Source organism: Cyprinodon variegatus, unplaced genomic scaffold, assembly GCF_000732505.1.
Source record: "Cyprinodon variegatus isolate N-32 unplaced genomic scaffold, C_variegatus-1.0 Scaffold934, whole genome shotgun sequence".
NCBI lineage: Eukaryota > Metazoa > Chordata > Actinopteri > Cyprinodontiformes > Cyprinodontidae > Cyprinodon > Cyprinodon variegatus.
In genome coordinates, this window is record NW_015151387.1 from 265,466 (window position 1) to 277,007 (window position 11,542).

An 11,542-nucleotide genomic window follows, 5' to 3' on the forward strand; every position below is an offset into this window, starting at 1 on the left:
ATATATATATATATATATATATATATATATATATATATATATATATATATATATATATATATATATATATATAAACCTAATTGATCAAACTCAACAGGTGGGACTGGGACTAGCTGATCGACTGCTTCACACTGAACAAGACAAGAGCACTTCCTTCTGGTTGGCTCCGAGGTCAGTTTGTTTTGCAGTAAAGCATGAAAATCAACTTCAAAACTGTTTTATCATTTCCTTCAAAGTGTGGGTGAAAAACTGCTGCCCCCGCATCCCTAGTATGGTTCAACACATCGCTTACCTGCTCTGTCTGTCCCTCATTCTTTTGTTTTTTGTAAGGCTCAAAGAGAATCACTGTCTTACTATATCCATTTTTTTCTCTTCCTGAAGTCCTTTTTTTCTTTTTTGAGGAGATTTATAAACTGTGTTGTTGTTTTTGCAAGGCTCAAAGAGAATCACTACTTAATTTGTTTTCTGTCCCTCTGAATCTGGTTTTATTCATTGTTTTTGCACGAGTCTGTCCCTATGTGTGACTCCAAAACTGTCTCTTTTCCCGTGCAATAATAGACTTAATTTAGTATTTTCCCCCAAAGCGGATGGTTTACTTGGTAAACGCGTCTCTGAATTGCTCTGTAGTCCCACTAAAATAGACCTGGGGATCTACCTCAGTCGAATGTACGCAGCCACCTAGCATAACATCGTCCGATACAATTTTCTGTTGGATCGGACACAAAATCGGATTCGTTTTGTTCTGGCCTTTAGCCAGTTAGCAGGGCTAACGCTTATCCTCGCTGAGGAGGCTGGATTATAGTGAGCTCTCTCATGTCCCCTTTCCCCCTTGGTAGTTTTCAGGTGTGTATAGTTATGAACCTCAGCACTGCCACTACTCACCAACAAAGAGTAACCGTTTTATCTCTTTTGGGCTTGTTCATTAATAAAACCCTTTTGCAATCAGTTTTAAATAAGAAAAATGTTAAATAAGCAATCAGCTTAAAACGATTAAGTATTACTCTGTCGGTTGTATTTTATAGACACATATTTACAGACCAACCTTTATATGGCATGTTAATTTGGACAGAAAATATCTGAATTCTGTCTCCCCCTAACCGAATGTTTAGCAGATTTTGAAACACCTAGCCAGGGCAGCTTGAACACATCATCAGTGAAGGACCCGGGGTCATAGGGTGTTTGGGTTCTTTGATTTTCAGGCACCCTTGTTTGGGCAACCCAACTGGAGTTGATCAGGCCCCAGTTTGTGTTCAAGCAGTGCACTATTCCATGCGTCTCCCCTCTTGATCCACAGCCACCTCGAGGCTCTTTCAGCGGCCTCACTGATGTTTCTGGTGGCTCTTTTTTTAAGCAACCCTCTGATGCCAAGATTTGAATGTCCGATGCACGGTCTGACTGAAGAAGCCTCTGCAGCCCACTTCTACTGGCTCACAGCGGGCCCTCCATCCATGGCATCTGCATGCCTCAATCAGCTCAAGATATTATGCCTTCTTCCTTTTGTGAGCCTCCTCCATCCTGTCTTACCAGAGGACTGTAAGCTCCAGTAACACGACTTGCTTTGTCGAGTCGGATGTTAAGATCAGATCTGGCCTCAGTGACGTCCTTGCAACGTGCTCTGGGAACTTTAGCTGCCTTCTGAGGTCCACATGCAACCGCCAATCCCGAGCCATGGCTAGCAGTCTAGGTGTGCCCTTACCTGCTCTCTCAGGTTCCTCCCCTGCCCTGACAAAGAAGATGTTGTGCCTCAAAGGAGACTGGTGCTTTGACTCCAGGATTCCAGTGCAGATGATGTCTGCTACTCCTTTCAACACCTGGTTATGGCGCGACGTGTTAGGGCAGCAGCTCAGGATATGCTCCAGTAGGCATGTTGGTGCTTCTGCAAGGCCCCAGGTATAAAGGTGAGATAGACTTGGAAGGACATCATACACCAGACTGATCAGGAACTTAAGTCTTATTGGTTCATACTTCGAAAGTTTTGTCCAGGTGATCTTCCCAGCAGATGCATACTCCCAACTGGTCCTTGCTGGCGCATTGCCATCGTCCTACTTTGGAGTTCCTCCACCTCTGCACAAATCTCTCCATGTACCATCTGTCCTCACTCTTGTTCATGGGCTTGGTCGTAGCGTGGCTTTGTGTGGCTACCTAGACCAGCTCGTCCAACTGCCACAGAGCCAACTAAGACGCTATGTCTCAGTCTCGCTTCTGCTTGGTTGACTGCCTGTTATATTCACCATTTCCTCCCAGTTCTGACTTTGATGCCGGCAGAAGAGACTCTGGCATCAGCAGAGTCTCTGTAAAGCAACACCTCCCTCACGCCAGTCAAAGGAAGCTGCAGCTTGTTGGAGTGCCCATTGATGGCAATGTTGCTGAAGCTCTTTGGTAGACCCGGAAAACTACGTAGGTATTGGCTTCTCCGACACTGTGGGAATTGGGACTCCATCCACATAGAAGCGGTATTGGTCCTCCACTTTCCCCTTCCTCAGGACAAGGGATCTGGACTTGGCTGGCTTAAACATCATCCTTGCCCATGCCATGATCCTTTCCAGACCGCGGAGGAGCCACCAGCATCCAGTCACTGATGTTGATGTGACAGTCAGGTGATCCATGTAGGCCTTAAAGGAATAGTACACCTAAAATATGATTAGCCTTCATTTTCTACTCACCCCCATGCTGAACAACACTCTGGAGTACTTTTTTGATATCTCAAATGCATCTGGAAATCTGGGAGGCTTCTTGCTGTCTGCTGACATTCAAATAATGGAGGTCTGTGGCGCCCGAGGCAGAAAGGTCCATAAAAGTCCACAAAAAACGTGTCAATATTCCTCCATACTGCTCGTCCAATGTATTCCAAGTGTCCTGAGTGGGTAGCGTCCATAATTTACTCGAAACTAAGTCATTTAGAATGTTTTTAGAGCATAAACAGTAGTGTATAGGATTTCCTAAAAGCGCGTTCACGAGTTTACGGAAACCGCGGCAGACCAAACCAGACGAAAGTGCGCATTCAGCGTCTGCTCTGCCGATAATGCAAGTGTAGAAGAAGAAATGTGCTGTTTACCTGTGCAAAGAAAGAAACAACGAAAGAAAAATGTCTGAGGACTTCAGTGATGAGGAAGGGCATGAGTTCTTTGCCGAGCTGAATGCGCACTTTCGTCTGGTTTGGTCTGCCGCGGTTTCCGTAGACTCGTGAACACGCTTTTAGGAAATCCTATACACTACTGTTTATGCTCTAAAAACATTCTAAATGACTTAGTTTCGAGTAAATTATGGACGCTACCCACTCAGGACACTTGGAATACATTGGACGAGCAGTATGGAGGAATATTGACACGTTTTTTGTGGACTTTTATGGACCTTTCTGCCTCGGGCACCATAGACCTCCATTATTTGAATGTCAGCAGACAGCAAGAAGCCTCCCAGATCTCCAGATGCATTTGAGATATCAAAAAAGTACTCCAGAGTGTTGTTCAGCATGGGGGTGAGTAGAAAATGAAGGCTAATCATGTTTTGGGTGTACTATTCCTTTAATTGGTGGTTGGTGAATGCCGGATCTGGACAAGGGGCCCCCACATTCCACTTCTGCAGCCTTGACCAGCATGTTCATTGCTAGGGCAAATAACACCAATGATATGGTGCAATAATTAACTGTTCAAAATCTCTGTCATGCAACAGATAACCATTTCACTAGAGGTTTCTTCCTGTTAACGGGGACTTTTTCCTCTCCACTGTCACTACAGGCATGGTTGATGTGAAGGAATACACTTTTGCGTCAATAAGTAGATGCAATCAGCTGGTTTTCCTTAGAAAACTTTGAACCAATCTTGCTGTATGATGTGGTTGAATCGTCTCTGTGCCTTGAGATGACATGTTTTTTAAATTGGTGCTATAGAAATAAGCTGAACTGAATGGAACTCATTAAAGAATGCACTCTAAATGTGACAAAAAATTGGCGGAAATGTTAAGAGGACATCTGACATGGGAAACCAGAATATGAATAACCTCGAGCAAAAAATATAAAAGAAAATGTCTTATAATACTATGTACACCTCTTTGCTGTTAGTATATTGTACACAATAATTAATATCTGAAAGTTTAAAAAACTAAATAGAAACAAAAATGTTTTTTTATTCAGTGGAATATAACAGTTAACATTTGTTAATGAACACATTTATAAAGTTGATTTTTCTCTGCCTGTCTTAGAGTCGTGTTGTAGTGCTCAAACAGGGACAAGCCAGAATTAAAGTCGAACAAAAAAGCAAAGGAAACTCTACAACACTGTTATTCACACAAACATCACAATAATTAAGTCATTTGTACTCTGTTTAATAACTCTTATTAGTTGTGAAGCAGACAAAAACATTCAGGGCTTTTAACTTCTGCAACTAAAATATGGCCTACATGTCATGCTGAGGTCTTCCCCTTTTATAGTCTTAGTAAAACCCCAAGAAATACTATTTTAAATCCAATGGATTCAAAGTTGGACCCATAAGAGTGCCCATCACGGTGATCACCCTCCAAAACACCAGGCCCACTCACCTTTTCCCATGGCCGAGTTGTGTCTGTTCCCACCAGGCAGCAGAGAGGGGAAGCGGTTCACACAATAGCCACTTTTAGTGTACGCTGCAGTGGAACCCTTCAAAAGAAAGTCAAACACACACAACAAGCAGGGACATTAATGTTTATATGCTGGAGCCCAAAACAACACAGTTGAGCGTTCTTACTATGGCACGTTACTCTCTAACGTAAGCCTTCCTGTGTTTCAAGGGAGCGAGGCAGCTGCTGAGGAAACAGTCTGATTGCACGGTGAATATTAACACAGATTAAACTAACATCTGAACAAGATTCGGGAGGAAATCGGTTCCAGATTAACCAATCGTCTCTCTGACTTCAACTACAGCGGATCAAGCTAAAAACATAAATCATCTTTCCAGCACTGAAAGCAACACATCCAGTACATCTACAGACAGACGGCAAGAAGATGTGACACAATAGCACAAAGTGCCTGATTGTTAAGTGCAGCAAAAACACACAGATCTCTATATTTTTTACAATAAAAAATCTGACAGAAGCAAGTCAACAGATCGCTGAACTAAGCTGATTCTTAGTAGGATTGTTATCTTTTCTTTTTTGATCAAAACCACTCCACTGCAGCTCAGGTTCTGTGTTCCTCACTAAAAGACACCTTTCTCACAGCATCATACTTGTTGTTGTGGGTCAGCATTAAGAAGGTGTGTTCAGAGTAATGTGCAGCTGTAGTTTTTCAGCTGGGATTCGGTTTTGGACGTGGCCCAATTAATCTGGGTGGTTTCCTGTTAACGGATTCTTCAGTTAAAAACTATTAAATAAATTTTATGACTTTAACGTAATAAAATCAAACTGTATCTGTCCTTGTTTAGTCCTTTATTCACCAACTATCTTTACCAAAGATTTCATACCGATTTTAGTGAATCTACAGAAAGTGTTTGAAGTTGGAAACATTTCTGACATGGCAAAATAAAACAGACTGAAAAAAAACACACACCATTACTCAGGTAACTTTACTACCTATTAAGCGAAAAAAACAAAAAAAAAAAACAAGGTGGGAGTTATCCTCTAGTAACAAGAAGTTTGTGCCTTAAACATGAAAAACCTCAATACTGTTCTAGCTTCATAGAGGACTGGATGTAAAGCCAGGAGCTCTGTGAGAAATGCAGACAAACATATTCCAACAAATGTCTTGTGATGAATTAAAGTTCCCTTTAATAAGACCTAGCTGCTTAGTAAGCTGAAGAAACATTGAACATTCCTGATGGCTATAAAACGATTTCACATCCTCAATGTGGTCAAAGGGTTTCCTGCTCTATCTACCGACCAACTGTTTAAATCTGCTTCTAGAAGTTGGTTTAACTGTACATCAGCTGTTTAGAGAGCTCATATTTACAATACGGAACCTTAGCAGAGCATAGGAACAAGGAAACCAAGACCAAAGGAAAGAACGAAGAACAAACTAAGGAGAACATGTTGAACATTAGGAAGAACCGGCCTAACCACACTCCATTGGTCATCTACAGCTCAGCTGTAGAGGTGGTCAGCAGCACCAAATTCCTGGGGGTGCATATCACAGACACCCTCACCTGGAATGTAAACACCACCTCACTGGTCCAAAGGGCCCGGAAGAACACCTACCCCCCCCCACCACCACCACCATGGACTGTTCTTCCTGCTGCCCTCTGGAAAGAGACTTTGAAGCATTGTAGGGCCCTATAATTTCCACGATCACGGAATCGCGGAATTGGCAAATTAACGCAGAATCTAGTGTAAATGCGGAATTTCTACATTTGAAATGAAATTCTGTTTTTGTGTGGGAGAAGAACGTACGTCGGGGGGAAATGCACACCGGGGGACGCAAAACTGGGTGACACAACCCCTCCCGCTCCGTCATTTCTGCTCACCCTCCCCCATCAAAACATTGAAAAAAATGGCGAAGCGGCTCTCCACAGCTCCGCTTTCAGCGAAAAAGTTGAAAAACACGGGGCTAAGCCCTGAGTACAGAGCCGAGCAGTTCCCTCGTGACTTTTACGTGTCAGGTGAACTATTGTTTGGCAAGTTTTGTCAACATTCCATTGATTGGAAGCACAAAAATACATGCACTGACCACTGGTCATCCAAAATCCGTGTGAAGAACAAGGAGAAGTAGAGAGGTCCTATTTTATTTTTTTACTTGAAAAAGCTAATGGAGCACTTTTATTTATAACCATTGGTTCATAACCATTAATATTTTGTTAGTACTTAGAGTGCTGTGTTATGTTGCATCATGCAGTAAAAGTACTGAGTAAATGTGTTTTTTTACCTCAATACATTTAAGGTCATTCCTATTTTATTTGTGTACATTTTAATCATTAACATTAAAATCAAATTCTTTTTACGACTGAAATAACAGTAAAGGGTAAAAAAAACTGAATTCGCAAAAATCAAAACGGAAAAAACGGAATTTTCAAAAATTAAAACGGAAAAAACGGAAAAAACGGAATTTGGGGTAATTTGGGAAGTTGGCTCATATAACATCACAGGGCATGATGCAACAAGAACATCTGGATGCACATTAAAAGAAAAGCCCCCTCATATTCAGAATACAAACTTCTGAAAGTACTTTAACTATGAAATTATTCCATACTGTTCAATAAATTATAAGTGTTTTTAATCAAGAGTAATTTCATTTGAATTTGCTTTACTGATGTTTGTCAAAGAACACTACTGCCACCTACTGGTTTGTGACGTCACGGTGCGGTATCGGCTGTTGATCAAGTCCCAGTGATGTATCTGGTGTTTGTCACAACGCGCTATTATCCAAGTCATTTTGAAAACATTCTTCTTCCAAATGTTGGCTACATAATACGTGTTTTTTCTCTGGTCAGAAGTTTGATGGCAAATCCTCCCTCTTCAAGTTGGCAATCCAACGAAGAACCCGTCCATGGAGGATCAGGAATCAGAAAGGTGAAATTACAATTTTTTTCCCCCACTTTTACCCAATGTGTCAGTTTCACTATAGCTCTGGTGAATTTCAATGGTGAAGTCCTCTGGAAATCTTCAATAATTGTTGTTGATTGCAGATGTGTCTAGTAGTTCCCATTGATTTAGCTTGGAAAGCGGGGAGAATGGCGCTAGGCTTACCGCACCGTGATGTCACTGCTGGAAGATGGCAGGAGGGAGGGGTTACTATATTTGGGGAAAAATGGTCGACCGAGACTTGGTGATTGGGACGAAAATTATTGTTTTTATTTTTTTAACTGATAAACACTAAATTCATTCATTCAATCACAGCAAACTTATTAGTTTTAGGTTTAAATAATGATCCATTGATTATTCCTTGCTGACCAGACATTTCCTTCAAAAAAAAAAAAGTTTTAATGATTTATAAACAAACAGCCTTTATAGTGAGATGAAAACCTTTAAGGGGAAATGAGGAAGATGAAGTTTCATCTTTACTGAAGCCGAGTCAAATTTACAGGAATCAGGGTGGGAGTGGTGGCCAAGTGGTTAACCCCCAATTGCTCCCCGGAAGCTGAACATGGCAGCCTGTTGCTCCCCAAAGGGGGTTGGGTTTAATGCAGAGTTAATTTCTTCATTGTGAGATCAATAAAGTTCAATTTATTATTTATTTATTTGATTCCAAATTAAGAATCAATTTAGTTTCAAATCTAATTTGATCTGCAATAACACTGTGTGCAGAATTATTAGAAAAGTTGTATTTTTGAGGATTATTTTTATCATTGGCCCACAATTGTGTTCTCAATCAACCCAAAAGACTTCTTAATATCAAAGTTACATATTTTTGGAAGGTGATGCATTTTTTTTTTTTAGATTTGGCCATATTATGAAGTCTGTGTGTGCAGGTAAATATTACTGTGGAGAATTATTAGGCAACGTAATAAAAAACAAATATATACCCATCTTGTTTCCATCTCACTTAGAAATTTGTAACATTCAAAAACAGAAAAAAACAAAACAAAAAAAAACTGACCAATATAGCCACCTTTCTTCACCATGACGCTCTAAAGCCTTCCATCCATAGATTCTGTTGTTGTCTTGATCTGTTTACGATCCACATTGCGTGCAGCAGCCACCACAGCCTCCCAGACACTGTTTTCCCTGCCTGTAGATCTCACATTTCATGAAGGACCACAGATTCTCAATGGGGTTCAGATCAGGTGACCAAGGGGGCCATGTCATTATTTTTCTCCTTTTAGACCTTTTCTGGCCAGCCACGCTGTGGTGTATTTTGATGCATGTGACGGAGCATTGTCCTGCATGAATATCAGGTTTTTCTTGAATGATGGCAACTTCTTATTGTATCGCTGTTTGAAGAAGGTGTCTTCCAGAAACTGACAGTAGGTCTGGGAGTTCATCTTGACTCCATCATCAACCCGAAAAGGTCCCACAAGCATCTTTGATGATAGCAGCCCATACCAGTACCCCACCTCCACCCTGCTGGTGTCTGAGTGGATAAGGAACTTGCTGCCCTTTACTGATCCAGCCTGGTGCCCATCCATCCATCTGGACCATCAACACTCACTCTCATTTCATCAGACCAAAACACCTTGGAGAAATCAGTCTTCAGATATTTCTTGGCCCAATCTTGGCATATTGTCTTATCTGTCAAAGGTGGCCTTTTTTCAGCTTTCCTTACCTTGGCCAGGTCCCTGAGTATTGAGCACCTTGTGCCTCTCGGTGATCCAGACATGTTGCAGCTCTGAAATATGGCACAAGTTCTGGGTAATGGCTTCCTGGCAGCTTCACGCTTGATCCTTCTCAATTCATGGAGAGTTACTTTGCGTCTTCTTTTTTCAACACTTTTCTTGCTTCCCTGTTGGCCATTTGCCATGAACCGCTTGATTGTGCAATCATCCTGCTTCAAAAGCTTGGCAATATCCAAACTGCTGCACCCCTCTGAAAGACGTCTGACAATTTTTGACTTTTCAGAGTATGTTAAATCTCTTTTCTGACCCATTTTGTCAAAGGAAAGGAAGTTGCCTAATAATTAAGCACACCTTATAAAGGGTGATGATGTCATTAGGCCACACCCCTTCTCATTACAGAGATGCAGACCACCTGATTTACTTAATTGGTAGTTGGTTTTCAAGCATATGCAGCTTAGGACAACATGTATGAAAAGGATGATGTGGTCAAAATACTCGTTTGCCTAATAAATCTGCACACAGTGTAGATTACTGGTGATAAAAAAAACATTTTTGGTTGTTACCTGAATTACATGACTTTTTAGTTATGGAAATGCTATGAAGTTATGGAAACTTCTCCTGGAATCCTTATGCTGACAGCAAATATGAAGATCTTCATTTTAAACTTAAAGGTTCCTCCTTTAAGGTAACCTTCCACCCTTCTGGGTTCGTGAGGGTTGTTTTTTTTTTCTTACAAAAAAAGGAAAAGAAAAGTTCTTACTTTGGAGGCAACGATGAGAGATCTTTTCCCCACAGGACAGACCACCATTAGCCAGTCAGAGTCCAGATCTGATGGGATGTCCACCAGCCACTCTGAGAGCATGAGCTACAGGGAAGCACAGACCTCTTTAGTTCAGTAGCAACAGGACAGAAGAACAACTGGAGAACTCCACTGCCCTCTGCTGGACATTGCTGCTATATTGTATGCACTTCATCCCTGACCTGGTTAGCATAATGTTTGGGCAGCTTCTTCCTCTCTATCTCCATGGCCTCCTCGTCCTCTGTGCTTCCCTCCCCGTTCTCTTGTCTGTCCACCTCATGGTCCTCTCCATCGCTGTCTGCTCCCGTCCAGTCCCCATCAGCCAAGCGCCGAGCATGGTTGACATAGTTTAACCTTTTGCTGAGATTTCAGGAGAAAAGAGGATTAGCAAGTGGTCAGTCCTTCTGATCATTTTAAACTTTTTTTTAAATAAGACTTCCTGATTCTAATGTGAGTCTTCATCAGTTGAAATAAACCAGTATCTTAAAACAGAACGGTTAATAAATAATGAATTGAAATAGAGAAAATGAATCCTGGGATTTTTTTTTTTTTTTTTTTTACAGGCAGAATGATACAATTCTTCTTAATGACTTTCAAAAACAATTTGAAATTTATTTATTAAATTCTGTAATTTCTAAAGAAATATGGGGATGAAATTGGGCGTCCACTGGGAAAATATTTTCCCCAGCTGAACATACACCACATTCTGCATCCATCAACAAACGTCTAGTTTAATTACAGAGTTGATTCAAATTAGCTGGTTCACTAAACCTGATATAGGGCATGCTCATAATTGTTCAGCTGGGTTTGTGTTAATCTGGTTTCCCATTTTAACTCAGTTTTAACAATGTCTGAATCATTATTTTGCTGGAAGAGTATTAGAGTTAGAGAACCTGAAGGATGCCGTCCTCTCATTTTACATCTACCCTCTACCAGTAAAACAGCTCCACAGCATGAGGTAGCCAAGAAACATACCTGACAGTTGGTATAGTGACTAACTTTAAAAGTCGCACTGTTTAAAATAGAGCCCGACCGATGTGGGAGTTTGAAAGACAATGCCGATAGCGGGGGCTTAAAAAAAACCCAACAGTATTCCATATATTGGCCATTATCACATATTGCCAGATATCAGACATACATCAGCCAGAATATTAACAAAAAATCTTTTCATGGACATAAATACAGAGGATGTGCACTGTCCAACTATAGTCCAGCTCAAATTCTCATAATAACCAAAAATATGAATCCAGACGAAGAAACAGAAAATAGAATTAAAATAAGCTACTTTAATTTGGGCAGTGTTTACATAAGACTGTAAATACCATCCATTTTTGTGGTGCTGATTTAGGTATTGCCTTAAATTTATATATTTTTTTTTTTGCCTTGAAACGTTAACACCCCAGATGATACAACCAACATCTATTTAAACCTTCATGAAGTGACATGAATATATATATTGGGAATGGCACTCAGTACAAGATCAATAGAGGCCAGGGTCTACCACACCAGGCAGGACCCCGATGCAGACTGTGCAAAGATGCCTCTGAAACAATACAGCACATAACAGCAG

At 40.9% G+C, this 11,542-nt stretch overlaps 1 protein-coding gene across 2 annotated transcripts in view; it reads right to left on the reverse strand.

Annotated features, from left to right (window-relative positions):
* The window catches only part of snupn (snurportin 1), a 21,189-nt gene that overhangs the window by 6,175 nt on the left and 3,472 nt on the right, over positions 1-11,542 (reverse strand). For both annotated transcript variants that reach the window (XM_015398435.1, XM_015398434.1), the window contains exons 3-5: positions 10,155-10,332; positions 9,934-10,038; positions 4,534-4,630 (exon numbers count right to left, since the gene is read on the reverse strand). In XM_015398435.1, coding sequence (XP_015253921.1) covers positions 4,534-4,630; positions 9,934-10,038; positions 10,155-10,332 — 380 coding nt within the window. The remainder of the gene's footprint in view (positions 1-4,533; positions 4,631-9,933; positions 10,039-10,154; positions 10,333-11,542) is intronic.